This window comes from Tauraco erythrolophus, unplaced genomic scaffold (assembly GCF_009769465.1).
Source record: "Tauraco erythrolophus isolate bTauEry1 unplaced genomic scaffold, bTauEry1.pri scaffold_100_arrow_ctg1, whole genome shotgun sequence".
In the NCBI taxonomy this organism is placed as follows: Eukaryota; Metazoa; Chordata; class Aves; order Musophagiformes; family Musophagidae; genus Tauraco; species Tauraco erythrolophus.
In genome coordinates, this window is record NW_028238562.1 from 33883 (window position 1) to 53619 (window position 19737).

General features: G+C 65.8%; 1 protein-coding gene across 1 annotated transcript in view; it reads left to right on the top strand.

The window, feature by feature from the left end:
* Positions 1 to 19006, top strand: part of LOC147526102 (filamin-C-like) — a gene marked incomplete at its 5' end in the record, with an annotated part of 51367 nt that extends 32361 nt beyond the window's left edge. The window contains 18 exons of the mRNA XM_086630483.1: positions 277 to 524; positions 1441 to 1528; positions 1619 to 1759; positions 1922 to 2050; positions 2162 to 2335; positions 3130 to 3291; positions 3825 to 4028; positions 4846 to 4998; positions 5079 to 5201; positions 6643 to 6885; positions 8957 to 9226; positions 10698 to 10835; positions 12130 to 12245; positions 12800 to 12929; positions 14778 to 14954; positions 16749 to 16967; positions 17634 to 17861; positions 18819 to 19006. Coding sequence (XP_086486609.1) covers positions 277 to 524; positions 1441 to 1528; positions 1619 to 1759; positions 1922 to 2050; positions 2162 to 2335; positions 3130 to 3291; positions 3825 to 4028; positions 4846 to 4998; positions 5079 to 5201; positions 6643 to 6885; positions 8957 to 9226; positions 10698 to 10835; positions 12130 to 12245; positions 12800 to 12929; positions 14778 to 14954; positions 16749 to 16967; positions 17634 to 17861; positions 18819 to 19006 — 3131 coding nt within the window. The remainder of the gene's footprint in view (positions 1 to 276; positions 525 to 1440; positions 1529 to 1618; positions 1760 to 1921; positions 2051 to 2161; positions 2336 to 3129; positions 3292 to 3824; positions 4029 to 4845; positions 4999 to 5078; positions 5202 to 6642; positions 6886 to 8956; positions 9227 to 10697; positions 10836 to 12129; positions 12246 to 12799; positions 12930 to 14777; positions 14955 to 16748; positions 16968 to 17633; positions 17862 to 18818) is intronic.
* Positions 19007 to 19737: the final 731 nt, after the last annotated feature.

A 19737-nucleotide genomic window follows, 5' to 3' on the forward strand; every position in this document is an offset into this window, starting at 1 on the left:
CATGACCATGACCATTACCATGACCATGACAATGGCCATGACCATAACCATAACCATGAACATGACCATGAACATGGCCATGACCATGACCATGACCATTACCATGATCATGACCATAACCATGACCATGACCACAACCATGACCATGATTATGACGATGGCCATGACCATGACCATGACCATGACCACAACCATGACCATGATTATGACGATGGCCATGACCACGACCATGACCATGACCATGGCCATGACCCAATCCCCCCTTTTCCCCCTCAGGTACCTGCTTGGGTCCCACCATCCAGATCGGGGAGGAGACGGTGATCACGGTGGACGCCAAAGCAGCCGGGCAGGGCAAGGTCACCTGCAAGGTGTCCACCCCTGACGGCGCTGAGCTGGACGTGGACGTGGTGGAGAACCATGACGGCACCTTCGACATCTACTACACCGCTCCCGAGCCCGGCAAATATGTCATCACCATCCGCTTCGGCGGCGAGCACGTCCCCAACAGCCCCTTCCACGTCATGGTGGGTCGGGGGGTGGAGGACATGGTGGGCTCCGTAGGGTTGGGAGACCATGATGAGCACCATGGGGTCAGGGCCATGGTGGGTACCATAGGATTGGGAGGATGTGGTGGGCACCGTGGGGTTGGGAGGATGTGGTGGACACTATGGGGTTGGGGCCATGGTGGGCACCGTGGGGTTGGGGGGCCATGGTGGGCACTGTGGAATGGGGAGACTGGGATGGACACCATAGGGTTGGGAGACCATGATGAGCATCATGGGGTTGGGAGACTGGGATGGACACCATGGGGTCAGGGCCATAGTGGGCACCATAGGGTTGGGAGACCATGGTGGGCACCATGGAATTGAGAGACTGCAATAGGCATCGTGAGGCTGGGGCCATGATGGACACTGTGGGGTTGGGAGGACATAGTGGGTACCGTGGAATGGGGAGACCATGATAGGCATCGTAGGGTTGAGGCCATGGTGGACACCATGGGGTTGGGAGGCCATGATGGGCACCATGGTGTCAGGGCCATGGTGGGCACCAAGGGGTGTGGAGGATGTGGTGGGTACCATGGAACTGGGAGATCATGATGGTCATCATGGGGTTGGGACCATGGTGGACACCATGGACCTGAGTTGAGGCCATGGTGTAGACTGTGGAGGTGGGAGACGGTGATGGCCACCAAGGAGCAGAGAGCTGGGGTCATGGTGGATACCATGGAGTTGAAAGATCATGATGGGCACCATGGGGCAGAGAGTTGGGGCCGTGGTGGACATCATGGGACTGGGAGACCATGGAGGGCACCGTGGAGTGGAGAGTTGAGGCCAAGATGTTGTGCCGTGGGGTTTGGGGACCGCGATGGTCACCGCGGGCTTGGGAGCCCACCGTGGGGTACCGTGGTCCTCACACCTCCCCTCTGCCCCACGGCACCAGGCCACAGAGGAGCCACCCGCCACCGCCGAGAACCTCCGGCCCTTCAACCTCGTCATCCCCTTCACGGTGCAGAAGGGTGAGATCACAGGTACGGGACGGGGCTTTTGGGGTGGAGGTGGCCACCACGGCCCAACCGAGCCGTGGGGCACGGACCAACGCGAGGCGGTGGTGGCCCCAGGGGAGGTGCGGATGCCCTCGGGAAAGACGGCGCGCCCCAACATCACGGACAACAAGGACGGGACGGTGACGGTGCGCTACGCCCCCACCGAGAAGGGGCTGCACGAGATGGACATCCGCTACGACGGCAACCACATCCCTGGTGAGACCACGGCGGGCTACCGGGGGGCTCCTGGGGGCTACCGGGAGGTGGCTGAGGAAGGTTGATGCCACCTTGAGTGCCCATGGGTCGAGCGGCTCATCGTGGTGCTGGGTGGCTCCATGGGGTCCCTGACCGTTGCGTCCCACCCCACCATGTCCCCAGGGAGTCCCCTCCAGTTCTACGTGGACGCCATCAACCCCCGTCACGTCAGCGCCTACGGGCCGGGGCTGAGCCATGGCATGGTCAACAAGCCCTGCACCTTCACCATCGTCACCAAGGACGCCGGCGAGGGTGAGGGTGGCCGAGGGGCAGCACCAGGGCGGGTCTGGGAGGGTTTTGGAGACCACCAGGAAGAGGTTGGAGACCCCCGACGCCTCCTGACGCCCACCCCGTGGTGCCCAGGTGGGCTCTCGTTGGCGGTGGAAGGTCCTTCCAAGGCGGAGATCACCTGCCAGGACAACAAGGACGGGACCTGCACCGTGTCCTACCTGCCCACCGCGCCCGGCGACTACAACATCATCGTGCGCTTCGATGACAAGCACATCCCGGGCAGCCCCTTCACCGCCAAGATCACCGGTGAGATGGGACCTCGTGGTCCTGGGCATCCCACCAAGGGCTTTGGGACCTCCGTATGGCCGTGGGGACCTCCGCGTGGTCATGGTCATGGGGGCACCTGCGTGGTCGTGGGGGCACCTGCGTGGCCACCAGGAACCTGTCACACAACCATGGGGTCTCTGGCCACCAGGACCCCGTCACATGGCCATGGGGACCTTGTGGGGCCTTTGGGACCCCATCACATGGCCATGGGGACCTTGAAGACCTCATCACATGACCATGGGGACCTTGTCCATGGGGACACCTGCGCGGCCACCAGGACCCCACCACATGGCCACGGGGACCCCATCCCTCCCCAGCCTTCAAGACCCCATCACATGGTCTTGACCACCCCTGCGTGGTCACCGGGACCCCATCACGTGGCCCAGGGGTCCTCACAGGGTCCCTGTCGTGTGGCCTCGAGGACCTGATTCATGCATCTATGGGAACCCCATCCATCCCTGACCCTGGGGACCCTGTCCACATGGCTATGGAGACCTCATCCATCTCCAACCCTGGAGACCCCATCAATCTCCAACCCTGGAGACCCCATCCATCTCCAACCCTGGAGACCCCATCCATCTCCATCCTTGGAGACCCCATCCGTCTCCAACCCTGGTGACCCCATCAATCTCCAGCCTTGGAGACCCTACCCATCTCCAACCCTGGTGACCCCATCCGTCTCCAACCCTGGACGCCCCATCCATCTCCAGCCCTGGAGACCCCATCTATCCCCCCCCCATCCACCCTCAGCCCCACTGATGGCTTCTCCACAGGGGACGACTCCATGCGGACGTCCCAACTCAACGTGGGCACCTCGACGGACGTCTCGCTGAAGATCACGGAGACGGACCTGAGCCTGCTGACGGCCAGCATCCGGGCGCCGTCGGGCAACGAGGAGCCCTGCCTGCTCAAGCGCCTGCCCAACCGCCACATCGGTGGGCACAGGACGGGGGGCACGGGGACACGGTGGGGCTGGGACGATGTGGGCGCAGGAGAACCGGGATGTGGGATGTAGGATGTCGGGTGGTGGGCATGCAGAGAAGGTGATATGGGGCTTGGGGACGTGGGATGGGGGACAGTGGGGCTGTGAGGTCACGGGGATGGGTGGCCCAGTGGCACTGGGTGCCCAGGACTTGGTGGCCACGGCCAGGGCACGTCGCTGGTGCCCAGGGGCTGGTGAGGGTGACATGGGGCTGGTGGAGGTGACATGGGGCTGATGGTGGTGGCCAAGACTGATGGAGGTGGCCTGGGCTGATGGTGGTGACCAGGGGCTGATGGTGGTGGCCAGGTCTAGTGGAAGTGGCCACAGCTGGTGGAGGTGGCCAGGGGCTGATGGAGGTGACCAGGGGCTGATGGTGGAGGCCAGGACTGGTGGAGGTGGCCAGAACTGGTGGAGATGACCAGGGGCTGATGGTGGAGGTGGCCAGAACTGGTGGAGGTGGCTGACCATGGTATGTGTCCCCTGCAGGCATCTCCTTCACGCCCAAGGAGGTGGGCGAGCACGTGGTGAGCGTGAAGAAGAGCGGGCAGCACGTCACCAACAGCCCCTTCAAGATCTTGGTGGGGCAGTCGGAGATCGGGGACGCCAGCCGGGTGAAGGTGTGGGGCAAGGGGCTGGTGGAAGGGCACACGTTCGAGATGTCCGAGTTCATCGTGGACACGCGCAGCGCCGGTGAGACCATGCTCCCCGGGGCCACGGGTGGGGATGGTCGTTGGCGTGGTGAGGTCATGACTGGGATGAGGTCACCGTGGCCATGGCCAGGATGGGATGGTGGCCATAGTTGTGGCTGGGGTGAGGTCACCATGGCCAGAATGGGCTGGTGGTCGTGGCTGAGATGAGATGGTGGCCATGGCCAGGACGGGATGGTGGCCATGGTTGTGGCTGAGGTGAGATGGTGGCCATGGTCATGGCTGGGATGAGGTCACCATGGCCATGGCCAGGATGGAATCGTGGCCATGGTTGTGTCTGGGGTGAGATGGTGGCCGTGGTCACAGCCAGGATGGAAAGGTGACCACGACTGGGATGAGATGGTGGCCATGGTCATGGCTGGGATGAGGTCACCATGGCCATGACCAGGATGGGATGGTGGTTGTGGCTGGGATGAGATGGTGGCCATGGTTGTGGCTGGGGTTGGGTGGTGGCCACGGTCGTGGCGTGGTCAAAGCCAAGACCAGATGGTGGCCAACGCCATGCCAGAGCTGTGGCCAGCATAGGATGAGGTGGTGTCCGTGGTGGTGGCTGGGTCAGGTTGGTGGCCACGGTTATGGCTGTGGTGTGGCCATGGCCAGGACAAGATGGTGGCCATGACCACAGTGCAGCCATAGCTGAGGGACTGATGCCATGAAGACCGTGGCTACGGCACGGTCATGACCAAGGTGGGACGGGATGGTGGCCACACGATGACCGTGGCCAAACTGGCCGGTGGCCATGGCCATGGCGGGGCCAGCAGCCACGGGCCACCTCTGAGCGTGCCCCCGTGGCTGCCCAGGCTACGGCGGGCTGGGCCTGTCCATCGAGGGCCCCAGCAAGGTGGACATCAACTGCGAGGACGTGGAGGACGGCACCTGCAAGGTCACCTACTGCCCCACCGAGCCCGGCAACTACATCATCAACATCAAGTTCGCCGACAAGCACGTCCCAGGTGGGGTGGGGTGGGACGCGGGCACCCGCCGGGTGGCACCCATGGGGCCAGCAGGTCCTTGAGGTGGCCCTGGCCCGCAGGGAGCCCCTTCACGGTGAAGGTGACGGGCGAGGGGCGGATGAAGGAGAGCATCACGCGCCGGCGGCAGGCGCCCTCCATCGCCACCATCGGCAGCACCTGCGACCTCAACCTCAAGATCCCAGGTAGGGGCTGCCCTTCCTCCTCCTCCTCTTCCTCCTCTTCCTCCTCCTCCTCCACCTTCTCCTCCTCCTCCTCCTCCTCCTCCTCCTCGCGGGGCTCGGGGACGGGGACGCGTCTCAGCCGCTCCAGCTCTGATTTCCGCCTCCTTCTTCTCTCTCTCTCCGTCCGTCCGTCCGTCCGTGTCCCTCCTGTCCACGCCCGTGTCCGCTTGCACCCGCCGCCGTCCGCGTGTCCGCCCGTCTGCGCGTCCGTCCGTCCGTCCGTGTGGCCGTCCACCCTGGCGTTGTCCCGAAATCCCTCCCTGCCTCCATCCCCCTGCCCGTTCCCCATGTCCCTCCGTGTCTCTGTCCGTCCCTGTGTCCATCTCTACCTCCATCCCTCTGTCTGTCCATCCATCCCTACATCCACCCATGTGTCCGTCCATCCCTATGTCCATCTGTGGGTCCGTTCATCCATCCATCCCTATGTCCATCCATGTCTCCATCCGTCCCTATGTCCATCTGTGGGTCAATCCATCCATCCCCATGTCCATCCATGTCTCTGTCCATCCCCATGTCCATTTCTACGTCCATCCATTTCTCCATCCATGTGTCCATCCATCCCTACATCCATCTGTGGGTCCATCCATCCATCCACCCATCCATCCCTATGTCTGTCCCCATCTCCACCCACGTCTCCATCCATCCCATGTCCACCTGTGTGTCCATCCATCCCTACATCCATCTGTGGGTCCGTCCATCCATCCATCCATCCATCCATCCATCCATCCATCCACGTCTCCATCCATCCCCGTGTCCATCTCTACGTCTACCCACGTCTCCACCCACGTCTCCATCCATCCCTGTGTCCATCCCCATGTCCACCTGTGTGTCCATCCATCCCTACATCCATCTGTGGGTCCATCCATCCATTCATCCACGTCTCCATCCATCCCCGTGTCCATCTCTACGTCTACCCACGTCTCCACCCACGTCTCCATCCATCCCTGTGTCCATCCCCATGTCCACCTGTGTGTCCATCCATCCCTACATCCATCTGTGGGTCCATCCGTCCGTCCGTCCATCCATCCATCCATCCATCCATCCATCCATCCATCCACCCACATCTCCATCCATCCCTGTGTCCATCCCTGTGTCCATCCCTGTGTCCATCCATCTGTGGGTCCATCCCTGTGTCCGCCCACGTCTCCATCCATCCCCGTGTCCATCCCCATGTCCATCCGTGTGTCCATCCATCCCTACATCCATCTGTGGGTCCATCCCCGTGTCCATCCACGTCTCCGTCCATCCCCGTGTCCATCTCTACGTCCACCCACGTCTCCACCCATCCCTATGTCCACCTCCACCCCACCACCCTCCACCCACCCCATCCGTCTGCCCGCCCGCCCCCTCCCCGCGCCGTCTCGCCCGTCCCCCGCCACCCGCCGGGCGTGGTGCCCGCCAGGCAACTGGTTCCAGATGGTGTCGGCGCAGGAGCGCCTGACGCGGACCTTCACGCGGAGCAGCCACACCTACACGCGCACCGAGCGCACCGAGATCAGCAAGACGCGCGGCGGCGAGACCAAGCGGGAGGTGCGGGTGGAGGAGTCCACCCAGGTCGGCGGCGACCCCTTCCCCAACGTCTTCGGGGGCTTCCTGGCCCGCGAGGGGCTGGGCTCCTTCGGCTCCATCGCCCGCGGCCAGGAGGGTGGGTGTCGGGCGAGCGGCTGGGTGGGCGAGGGAGGGGTTGGGTGGGCGTTGGGTGAGGGGTTGGGTGGGCATTGAGTGAGGAGTTGGGTGAGGAGTTGGGTGGGTGTTGGGTGAGGGGTTGGGTGGGCATTGAGTGAGGAGTTGGGTGGACGTTGGGTGAGGGGTTGGGTGGGCGTTGGGTGAGGGGTTGGGTGGGGGGTTGGGTGAGGGGTTGGGTGGGAGATTGGGTGAGGGGTTGAGTGAGGAGTTGGGTGGGGTTGGGTGGACGTTGGGTGAGGAGTTGGGTGGATGTTGGGTGAGGGGTTGGGTGAGGAGTTGGGTGGGCGTTGGGTGGGCGTTGGGCGAGGGGTTGGGTGGGCATTGGACAAGGAGTTCGGTGAGGAGTTGGGTGGGTGTTGGGTGGGCGTTGGGTGAGGAGTTGGGCGGGGTTGGGTGAGGGGTTGGGTGAGGGGTTGGGTGGGCGTTGAGTGGGCATTGGGTGAGGAGTTGAGTGGGCTTGGGTGGTGGTTGGATGAGGGGTTGGGTGGGCGTTGGGTGAGGAGTTGGGTGGGTGTTGGGCGAGGAGTTGGGTGAGGAGTTGGGTGGGTGTTGGGTGAGGAGCTGGGTGGGCATTGGGTGGTGGTTGGGTGAGGGGTTGGGTGGGTGTTGGGCGAGGAGTTGGTTGGGCGTTGGGTGAGGGGTTGGGTGGGCATTGAGTGAAGAGTTGAGTGGGTGTTGGGTGAGGGGTTGTGTGGGTGTTGGGTGGGCATTGGGTGAGGAGTTGGGCGAGGAGTTGGGTGAGGGGTTGGGTGAGGGGTTGGGTGGGCGTTGAGTGGGCATTGGGTGAGGAGTTGAGTGGGCTTGGGTGGTGGTTGGATGAGGGGTTGGGTGGGCGTTGGGCAAGGAGTTGGGTGGGTGTTGGGTGAGGAGTTGGGTGAGGAGTTGGGTGGGTGTTGGGCGAGGGGTTGGGTGGGTGTTGGGCGAGGAGTTGGTTGGGCGTTGGGTGAGGGGTTGGGTGGGCATTGAGTGAAGAGTTGAGTGGGTGTTGGGTGAGGGGTTGGGTGAGGAGTTGTGGGGGGTTGGGTGGGCGTTGGGTGGGCATTGGGCTGGGAGGGCTCACACTCACACGAGAGGCGGTGCCCTCGCACGAGGGCTGCCCGCTCACCCCGGTGCCCAGCACACCCCCTCCCACCCCAGCCTGCGCGTGCCCCTCGCACGAGGCCACGACACGTGCCCGTGCGACACGCTCGCTCGCACGAGGCCGCTCTGCTCACGAGAGGGGACGTGCGCCCCTCGCACGGGGACGTGCACCGGGGTGGGGGGTCCCCAGTGGGTGCCAGGGTGCCATGACAGTGAGGTGCCCTGGTGCTGGAGTGCCCTGGTGCCAGGGTGCCATGGCGCTGAGGTGTTGGACTGCCATGGTGCCATGGTTCCTGGGTGCCCTGGTGCTGGAGTGCCCTGGTGCCGTGATGATGGGGTGGTGGGATGCCGGGTGCCATGGCGATGGGTGCCCTGGCGATGGGATGGCAGGTTGCCATGATGATGTGATGGTGGGATAGTGGGGTGCCAGGATGCCACGACAGTGGGGTGCTGGAGTGCCAGGATGTTGGGATGCTGGGGTGCCATGGCAATGGGATGGCGGGTGCCGAGGTGCCCTGGCGATGGGATGGCGAGGTGCCAAGGTGCCATGGCAATGGGATGGTGGGGTGCCGAGATGCCCTGGCGATGGGTGCCCTGGCACTGGGATGTCGAGGTGCCAAGGTGCCATGGCAATGGGATGGCCGGGTGCCGAGATGCCCTGGCGATGGATGCCCTGGCGCTGGGATGGCGAGGTGCCAAGGTGCCAAGGTGCCATGGCAATGCGATGGCAGGTGCCGAGGTGCCCTGGCGATGGGATGGCAAGGTGCCAAGGTGCCATGGCAATGGGATGGTGGGGTGCCGAGATGCCCTGGCCATGGGTGCCCTGGTGCTGGGATGGCGAGGTGCCGAGGTGCCAAGGTGCCATGGCAATGGGATGGCGGGGTGCCGAGATGCCCTGGCCATGGGTGCCCTGGCACTGGGCTGGCGGGTGACGGCGGCTGTGCCCGCAGGCGAGGCGGCGGCGCAGGAGCTGTCGGCGCAGGTGCTGAGCCCGTCGGGGCAGCGGTCGGAGGCGGAGGTGGTGGCGGGGGGCGAGGGCACCTACAGCGTGCGCTTCGTGCCGCGCGAGACGGGCGCCCACACCGTCAGCGTCAAGTACCGCGGGCAGCACGTGCCCGCCAGCCCCTTCCAGTTCACCGTGGGACCCCTCGGCGAGGGGGGTGCCCACAAGGTGCGCGCCGGGGGGCCCGGCCTCCAGCGGGGGGTGGCAGGAGTGCCAGGTATGGGGGTATGGGGGGTATGGGGGGGGTATGGGGGGGATATGGGTGCTGGGGGGGTATGGGGGGGTGTGGGTGCTGGGGGGGTATGGGTGCTGGGGGAGTATGGGGGGGTGTGGGTGCTATGGGGGGTATGGGTGCTATGGGGTGGTATGGGGGGTATGGGGGGGTATGGGTGCTGGGGGAGTATGGGGGGTATGGGGGGGTGTGGGTGCTAGGGGGGGTATGGGGGGAGATGGGTGCTATGGAGAGGTATGGGTGCTATGGGGAAGTATGGGGGGGTATGGGGGGATATGGGTGCTATGGGGGGGTATGGGGGGAGATGGGTGCTATGGGGGGGTATGGGTGCTATGGGGGGGGAGATGGGTGGTATGGGGAGGGATATGGGGGATATGGGTGCTGGAAGGGGAAAGGGGGGGATATGGGTGCTATGGGGGGGGATATGGGGGGGAGATGGGTGGTATGGGGGGGGGATATGGGGGATATGGGTGCTGGGAGGGGAAAGGGGGGGATATGGGTGCTATGGGGGGGATATGGGGGCATATGGGTGCTACAGGGGGGATATGGGGGGACATGGGTGCTATGGGGGGGATATGAGGGGTATGGGGGGAGATGGAGAGTTATAGGGGTATATGGGTGCTATAGGGTAGGAGACGGGTGCTGGAGGGGGGAGCTGGGGGGTATGGGTGCTATGGGGGAGATATGGGGGGTATGGGGGGGATATGGGTGCTAGGGGTGGGGGTATGGGGGGGATATGGGTGCTAGGGGTGGGGGTATGGGGGGAATAAGGGTGCTGGGAGCGGGGAGATGGGTGCTATAGGAGGGAGAAGGGGGGTGTGGAGGGGGATACGGGGGGGAAGTGGGTGGTATGGGGGGGGGATGTGGGTGCTGGGAGAGAAAAGGGGGGGGATATGGGTGCTATAGGGGTTATATGGAGGGACATGGGTGCTATAGGCGAGAGATGGGGGTGTGGGGGGATATGGGGGAGATATGGGGGGATATGGGGGGTATGGGTGCTATGGGGGGATATGGGGGGGTATGGGTGCTATGGGGGGGTATGGGTGCTATGGGGGGGGAGATGGGTGGTATGGGGAGGGATATGGGGGATATGGGTGCTGGGAGGGGAAAGGGGGGGATATGGGTGCTATGGGGGGGGATACGGGGGGGAGATGGGTGGTATGGGGGGGGATGTGGGTGCTGGGAGAGAAAAGGGGGGGATATGGGTGCTATAGGGGGTATATGGAGGGACATGAGTGCTATAGGCGAGAGATGGGGGTGTGGGGGGATATGGGGGGGTGTGGGGGGATATGTGGGGGTATGGGGCAGATATGGGGGGATACGGGGGGTATGGGTGCTATGGGGGGATACGGGGGATATGGGAGGCTGTGGGTGCTATGGGGAGGCTCTGGGCGCACTGGGAGGCTGTGGGTGCCGGGAGCACCCACGGGTGTGTGCCCCCCGCCCCCCCCCCCAGCCGAGTTCAGCATCTGGACGCGGGAGGCGGGCGCGGGGGGGCTCTCCATCGCCGTGGAGGGGCCCAGCAAGGCCGAGATCGCCTTCGAGGACCGCAAGGACGGCTCCTGCGGCGTCTCCTACCTCGTGCAGGAGCCGGGTGCGTCCGCGGGAACGGGGTGGGGGGGTGGGGGGGGGTGGGGGGGTGTGGGTGTCATCCCCCCCTGCAGCCCCCGACCCCCCAAACCCCCAGCCGGGAGCTGCTGCCCCCCGCCAGGGCTGAGCGTGGCCGCGTGCCACCCAAGGGGGACCCTCGTGCCAGGGTGTCCCCGTGCCAGGGTGTCCTCGTGCAAGAGTATCCCCAGGCAAGGGTCCTCCCTGTGCCAGCGTATCCCCATGCCAGGGTGTCCCCGTGCCGGGGTGTCCCTGTGACAGGGTGTCCTCGTGCCGGGGTGTCCCTGTGACAGGGTGTCCTCGTGCAAGAGTATCCCTGTGTCAGGGTGTCCTCGTGCCAGGGTGTCCCTGTGCCAGGGTGTCCCCATGCCAGGGTGTCCTTGTGCAAGGGTGTCCCTGTGCCAGGGTGTCCCCATGCCAGGGTGTCCTTGTGCAAGGGTGTCCCTGTGCCAGGGTGTCCCCGTGCCAGGGTGTCCCCATGCAAGAGTCTCCCTCGTGCAAGAGTATCCCCAGGCAAGGGTCATCCTTGTGCAAGAGTATCCCCGTGCCAGGGTGTCCCCGTGCCAGGGTGTCCTCGTGCAAGAGTATCCCTGTGCCAGGGTGTCCCCGTGCCAGGGTGTCCCCATGCCAGGGTGTCCTTGTGCCAGGGTGTCCCCATGCAAGAGTCTCCCTCGTGCAAGAGTATCCCCAGGCAAGGGTGTCCCTGTGCCAGGGTGTCTCCGTGCCAGGATGTCCTCATGCAAGAGTATCCTCGTGCCAGGGTGTCCTTGTGCCAGGGTGCCCTCGTGCAATGGTGTCCCTGTGCCAGGGCGTCCCTGTGCCAGGATGTCCTCGTGCAAGGGTGTCCCTGTGCAAGAGTATCCCCAGGTGAGGGTCATCCTTGTGCAAGAGCGTCCCCGTGCCAGGGTGTCCCTGTGCCAGGGTGTCTCCGTGCCAGGGTGTCCTCGTGCAAGAGTATCCTCGTGCCAGGGTGTCCTCGTGCCAGGGTGTCCTTGTGCCAGGGTGCCCTTGTGCAAGGGTGTCCCTGTGCAAGAGTATCCCCGTGCCAGGGTGTCCCCGTGCCAGGGTGTCCCTCATGCAAGAGTATCCCCAGGTGAGGGTCATCCTTGTGCAAGAGCGTCCCCGTGCCAGGGTGTCCCCGTGCCAGGGTGTCCCTGTGCCAGGGTGTCCCCGTGCAAGAGTCTCCCTCGTGCAAGAGTATCCCCAGGCAAGGGTCATCCTTGTGCAAGGGTGTCCCCGTGCGCGGGCATCCCCGTGCGAGCCCGCCGCTGTGCCCCCAGGTGACTACGAGGTGTCCATCAAGTTCAACGACGAGCACATCCCCGACAGCCCCTTCGTGGTGCCCGTGGCCTCCCACTCCGACGACGCGCGGCGCCTCACCGTCACCAGCCTCCAGGTACGCGGGCACCAGCCACCCCCATGGCACCCCAGGGGCATCCCCTGCCTCCGGGACCCCTGGTGGCACCCCTGGGACCCCCGTGGCACCCCTGGGCTACCTGGCGCCCCTGGGCCACCCTTGGGACCCCTCTTGGTGCCACCCCTGGTGCCACCTCTGGGTCCCCTGTATCACCCTGTGTCAACCCTGGGCCACCTTGTGCCCCTGTATCACCCTTAGGACCCCTCTTGGTGCCACCCTTGGTGTCACCCATGTCACCCTGGGCCACCTCATGTCACCCCTGGACCACCTCGTGCCCCCTTGTCGCCCTTAGGACCCCTCTTAGAGCCACCCTGGTGCCACCTCTGTGCCCCCGGCTCACCCCAGGCCAACTTGCACCACCGTGTCACCCTTGAGACCCCTCCTGGTGCCACCTCTGGTGCCACCCCTGTGCCCCCCATGTCACCCCTGGGCCACCTGGCACTGCTGTGTCACCCTTGGAACCCCTCTTGGTGCCACCCCATGCCCCCCCGGCCGTGTCCCTGGGGGCAGGTGCCAGCGCCGTGTGCCCGCAGGAGACGGTGACGGTGAACCAGCCGGCGTCCTTCGCGGTGCAGCTGAACGGGGCGCGCGGCGTCATCGATGCCAAGGTGCACACGCCGGCCGGCGTCGTCGAGGAGTGCTACGTCTCCGAGCTGGACAGCGGTGGGGCACGGGGCACGGGGCACGGGGCACGGGGCATGGGGCATGGGGCATGGGCACAGGGCATGGGGCATGGGGCACGGGGCACGGGGCACGGGCACAGGGCATGGGGTGTGGGGCATGGGGCATGGGGCATGGGCATGGGGTATGGGGCATGGGCACAGGGCATGGGGCATGGGCACGGGGCATGGGGTGTGGGGAATGGGGCATGGGCATGGGGCATGGGCATGGGGTGTGGGGCATGGGCACAGGGCATGGGGTGTGGGGCATGGGGCATGGGCATGGGGTATGGGGCATGGGCACAGGGCATGGGGTGTGGGGCATGGGGCATGGGGCATGGGCATGGGGTGTGGGGCATGGGCACAGGGCATGGGGTATGGGGCATGGGCACAGGGCATGGGGTGTGGGGCATGGGGCATGGGGCATGGGGCATGGGCATGGGGTATGGGGCATGGGCACGGGGCATGGGGTGTGGGGCATGGGGCATGGGCATGGGGTGTGGGGCATGGGGCATGGGACATGGGGCATGGGCACGGGGCATGAGGTATGAGGCATGGGGCATGGGCACAGGGCATGGGGTGTGGGGCATGGGCACGGGGCGTGGGGTGTGGGGCATGGGGTGTGGGGCATGGGGCATGGGGCATGGGCAAGGGGCATGGGGCATGGGCACAGGGCATGGGCATGGGGTGTGGGGCATGGGGCAAGGGGCATGGGGCATGGGCACAGGGCATGGGGTATGGGGCATGGGGCACGGGCAAGGGGCATGGGGCATGGGCACAGGGCATGGGGTGTGGGGCATGGGGCATGGGCAAGGGGCATGGGGCATGGGCACGGGGCATGGGGTGTGGGGCATGGGGACATGAGACATGGGGACACGGGACACAGGACATGGGACACGGGGACATGGGGCATGGAGATGTGGGACACGGGGACACGGGGAGATGACGACATGGGGACATGGGGCGTGGAGGCAGAGGGACGTGGGACACAGGGACGTGAGGACATGGGACATGCGATATGGGGACACGGGGACACAAGGACATGGGGACACGGGGAAATGGGGCATGGGGACACAGGGACACCGGGACAGGGGGACATGGGGACACGGGGAGATGAAGACATGGGGACGTGGGGTGTGGGGACATGGGGACATGAGGACATGGGGTGTGGGGACATGGGGACATGGCACGTGGGGACATAGAGACACAGGGACATGGGGTGTGGGGTCGCAGGGACGTGGGGGCACGGGGACGTGGGGGCGTGGGGAGGGTGTTGCGGGACTTGGGGGGCACGGGGGGACATGGATGTGGGGGGACACGGGGATGGGGCCACGGAGGGACACGGGGACATCAGGGACATGGGGAGGTGGGGACGTGGGGGACGAGGATGTGGGGACACGGGGGTGTGGGGCCACGGGGGTTTGGGGACACGGGGGTGTGGGGACACGGGGGTGTGGGGACACGGGGGTGTGGGGACATGGGGGCTTTGGGGACAGGGGGGTGTGGGGACATGGGGGATTTGGGGACACAGGGGTGTGGGGCCACGGGGGTTTGGGGACACAGGGGTTTGGGGCCACAGGGGATTCGGGGACACAGGGGTGTGGGGACACGGGGGTGTGGGGACACGGGGGTGTGGGGACATGGGGGCTTTGGGGACAGGGGGGTGTGGGGACATGGGGGATTTGGGGACACGGGGGTGTGGGGACACGGGGGTTTGGGGACACAGGGGTTTGGGGCCACAGGGGATTCGGGGACACAGGGGTGTGGGGACACGGGGGTGTGGGGACATGGGGGCTTTGGGGACAGGGGGACACGGGGAGGCGGCGGCGCGGTGACGCGGTGGCACCCGCAGACAAGTACGCCATCGGGTTCCTGCCGCGGGAGAACGGGGTGCACTCCATCGACCTGCGCTTCAACGGGCGCCACGTGCCCGGCAGCCCCTTCAACATCCGCGTGGGCGAGCAGAGCCAGGCTGGCGACCCCGGGCTCGTCACCGCCTACGGCCCCGGCCTCGAGGGCGGCCTCACAGGTGACACCGCTGGCAGGGGGCGGTGATGGGGACGTGGCCGTGGGGACAGAGCGATGGGGTGGTGGCCGTGGCCATGGTCAATACTGTGGTCATGGGAGGGCGATGATGAGGATGTGGTCATGGTGGTGGGGACGTGGCCATGGGGTGGTGGCAATGGGGACGTGGCCACGGGGATGTAGCTGTGGGGTGGTGGCCATGGCCATGGTCAATACTGTGGTCATGGGAGGGCGATGATGAGGATGTGGTCATGGTGGTGGGGACGTGGCCATGGGGTGGTGGCCACGGCCATGGTCAATACTGTGGCCATGGGAGGGTGGCAATGGGGACGTGGCCGTGGTAGTTGGGAGATGGCCATGGGGTGGTGGCAATGGGACATGGCCGTGGAGATGTAGCTGCAGGGTGGTGGCCATGGCCATGGTCAATACTGTGGCCATGGGAGAGGGTGGTGAAGGGGACGTAGCTGTGCCCATGGGGTGGTGGCGCTGGGGGCAGGGCCATGGGGTGATCATGGGGTGATGGCAATGGCTATGGTCAATACCATGGCCGTGGTAGATGGGACATGGCCATGGGGATGTAGCTATGGGGTGGTGGCCATGGCCGTGGTCAATACTGTGGTCATGGGAGGGCGATGATGAGGATGTGGTCATGGTGGTGGGGACATGGCCATGGGGTGGTGGCAATGGGGACGTGGCCATGGGGATGTAGCTGTGGGGTGGTGGCCATGGCCATGGTCAATACTGTGGCCATGGGAGGGTGGCAATGGGGGCGTGGCTGTGGTAGTTAGGAGATGGCCATGGGGTGGTGGCAATGGGACATGGCCATGGGGTGGCCATGGGGTGATGGCAATGGCCATGGTCAATACTATGGCCATGGGAGAGTGGTGACATGGACATGGCCGTGGTAGATGGGACATGGCCATGGGGTGGTGGCAATGGGACATGGCCATGGGGATGTAGCTGTGGGATGGTGGCCGTGGCCGTGGTCGATAGTGTGGCCATGGGAGGGATGTAGCTGTGCCCATGGGGTGGTGGCGATGGAGACAGGGCCATGGGGTGATCATGAGGTGATGACAATGGCCATGGTCAATACCGTGGCCATGGGAGAGTGGTGACATCGACATGGCCGTGGTAGTTAGGAGATGGCCATGAGGTGGTGGCAGTGAGGACACGGCCATGGGGACGTAGCAATGGGGTGATGGCCATGGCCATGAGATGGTGGCAGTGAGGACACGGCCATGGGGACGTAGCGATGGGGTGATGGCCATGGCCATGAGGTGGTGGCAGTGAGGACACGGCCATGGGGACGTAGCGATGGGGTGATGGCCATGGCCATGAGATGGTGGCAGTGAGGACACGGCCATGGGGACGTAGCGATGGGGTGATGGCCATGGCCATGAGATGGTGGCAGTAAGGACACGGCCATGGGGACGTAGCGATGGGGTGATGGCCATGGCCATGAGATGGTGGCAGTGAGGACACGGCCATGGGGACGTAGCGATGGGGTGATGGCCATGGCTATGAGATGGTGGCAGTGAGGACACGGCCATGGGGACGTAGCGATGGGGTGATGGCCATGGCCATGAGATGGTGGCAGTGAGGACACGGCCATGGGGATGTAGCGATGGTGTGATGGCCATGGCCATGAGATGGTGGCAGTGAGGAACGGCCATGGGGACGTAGCGATGGGGTGATGGCCATGGCCATGAGGTGGTGGCAGTGAGGACACGGCCATGGGGACATAGCGATGAGGTGATGGCCATGGCCATGGTGCCCTGAGCTGACCCGCGCGGCGCAGGCGTGTGCTCGGAGTTCCTGGTGCAGACGGCCAACGCGGGCGCGGGGGCTCTGGCCGTCACCATCGACGGCCCCTCCAAGGTGAAGCTGGACTGCGTGGAGTGCGCCGAGGGCCACCGCGTCACCTACACCCCCATGGCCCCCGGCAACTACCTCATCTCCATCAAGTACGGCGGCCCCCACCACATCGTGGGCAGCCCCTTCAAGGCCAAGGTCACCGGTACGGAGCAGGGGGGGGTGATGGGGGGTCCCTGGGGGGGGGGGGGGGATGATGGGGGGTCCCTGGGGTGATGCCATGGAGGACCCCCGGGGTGACAGGATGGAGGGACACAGGGTGGCGTGAAGAGCCCCCCCAGGGTGGTGTGAGGGGGGGTCCCCAGGGTGACATGAAGACCCCCCCAGGGTGGTGTGAGGGGGGGTCCCCAGGGTGACATGGGGGGGGTCCCTGGGGGGATATGATGGGAGGGGGGCCCCAGGGTGACATGAAGACCCCCCCAGGGTGACAGGATGGGGGGTCCCCAGGGTGACATGGGGGGGGGTCCCTGGGGGGATATGATGGGAGGGGGCCCCAGGGTGACAGGATGGGGGGTCCCCAGGGTGACATGGGGGGGGGGGTCCCCAGGGTGGTGTGACGGGGGGTCCACAGGCTGACATGGTGAGGGGGTCCTGGGATGACATGGGGGGGGTCCCTGGGGTGACATGGGGGGGGTCCCTGGGGTGACATGCTCGAGACCCCCAGGGTGGCATGATGGGGGTCCCTGGGTGGGGGCAGCCTGGTGGGTTCCCCGGGGGAGGGGGGGGGGAGGGGTATGCCCAAGGGGGTGTGACAGGGTGGGGGTGTCCCCAGGGTGGGGGGTACACCCTGACGGCACCCCCGCGCCCCCAGGCCCGCGGCTGTCGGGGGGGCACAGCCTGCACGAGACGTCCACGGTGCTGGTGGAGACGGTGACGCGGGGGGGGGCGGCGGCGACGGCGGCGGCGCGGGGTCCCCCCGCTTTCGGGGGGCTCCCCAAGTTCTCGTCGGACGCGGGGAAGGTGGTGGCGCGGGGGCCGGGGCTGACCACCGCCTTCCTGGGCCAGAAGAACCACTTCACCGTCGACTGCAGCAAGGCTGGTGCGTGGGGGGGGTCCTGGGGGGCCCTGGGGGGTCTTGGGAGGTGAGGTGGTGGGTCTGAGGGGGATCCTGGGGGGTCTTAAGGGGTCCTGGGGGGTCTTGGAAGGTGAGGTGATGGGTCTGAGGGGGGTCCTGGAGGGTTCCAGGGGGTCCTGGGGGGACCTGGGGAGTCCTGGGGGGTCTTGGGAGGTGAGGTGGTGGGTCTGAGGGGGATCCTGGGGGGTCTTAAGGGGTCCTGGGGGGTCTTGGAAGGTGAGGTGATGGGTCCGAGGGGGGTCCTGGAGGGTTCCAGGGGGTCCTGGGGGGACCTGGGGGGTCCTGGGGGGTCTTGGGATGGGAGGTGATGGGTCAGAGGGGGATCCTGGCGGGGTCCTGGGGGGTCTTGGGGCCTCCTGAGGGGTCTTGGGAGGGGAGGTGATGGATCAGAGGGGGGTCCTGGGGGGTTCCAGGGGGTCCTGGGGGGTCTTGGAGGGTCCTGAGGGTGTCTCAAGGGGTCCTAGGGGTCCTGGAAGAGGAGGTGATGGGTCAGCAGGGGGTCCTGGGGGGCCTAGAGGGGTCTCGAGGGACCCTGGGGGTCCTGGAAGGGGAGGTGATGGGTCAGCTGGGGGGTCTTAGGGGGTCCTAGGAGTTCTGGGAGGGGAGATGATGGGTCAAGGAGGGTCCTGGGAGACCCTCAGGGGGTTCTGGGAGTGGAGGTGATGGGTCACCAGTGGGTTCTGGGGGGGGCTCCAGGGGGTCCTGAGGGATCTTGGGGGTCCTGGGGGATCTCGGGGCATCTCAGGGGGACCCAAGTGGGAGGTGATGGATCATTGAGGGGGGGTCCAGGAGGTCTGGGGTCCCAGGGGGATGCGATATGTCATTGGAGGGCGGTCTGGGAGGGGAGGTCCGGCATCCAGTGGGGGGTCCTGGTGGTCAGGATGAAGACCCCCTTTGCCCTGCTCCCCCCACCCCCCCTAGGTACCAACATGCTGATGGTGGGGGTCCACGGCCCCAAGACCCCCTGCGAGGAGGTTTACGTCAAGCACGTGGGCAACCGGGTGTACAACGTGACGTACACGGTGAAGGAGAAGGGCGACTACGTCCTCATCGTGCGCTGGGGCGACGACAACGTCCCCGGCAGCCCCTACCGCGTCACCGTGCCCTGACCCCCCCGTGCCCACCGCCCAGGGGCGGGGGCGACCCCCCAAAGGGCCCCCGGAGCTGCCAATAAAGCACTGGGAGAGGCGGAGTGCTGTGATTTGGGGGGGGAAAGGGGGCTGGGGGGGCTGCGGGGGGGGTTGAGGGGGGACATTGGGGTCTTGGGGGGGGTCTGAGGTAGGATGCTGGGGGTCCAGGGGGGTCCTGGGGGGGTCCAAGGTAGAACACGGGGGTCTTCGGGGGTTCTAAGGTGTCCAGGGCAGGACACTGGCATTCTGGGGGGGTCCGGGGTGGGAGATGGGGGTCTTGGGGGGGGTCCTGGGAGGGTCCAGGTCAGAACAGTGGGGTCCTGTAGGGGGTCCTGGGGGGTATCCTAGGGTGTCCATGGCAGGACACTGGGGTCCTGGGGGGGTCTGGGGTGGGAGACAGGGGTCCTGGGCGAGTTCTGGGGGGGGTCCAGGGCAAGACATTGGGGTCCTGTAGGGGTCCGGGGGGGTTCTTGGGGGACCTAGGGCAAAACACTGGGATTCTGGGGGGTCTTGGGGGGTTCTAGGGTGTCTGTGACAGGACACTGGGTTCTGGGGGGGTCCAGGGTGGGAGATGGGGGTCTTGGGGGGGGGGGGGCGTTCCCTAGGGGGTCCATGGCAGGACACCAGGGTCCTGGGCAGGTTGGGGAGGGTCAAGGGTAGGATATGGGGGTCCTGGGGGGGTTCTATGGGGTCCATGGCAGAACATTGGG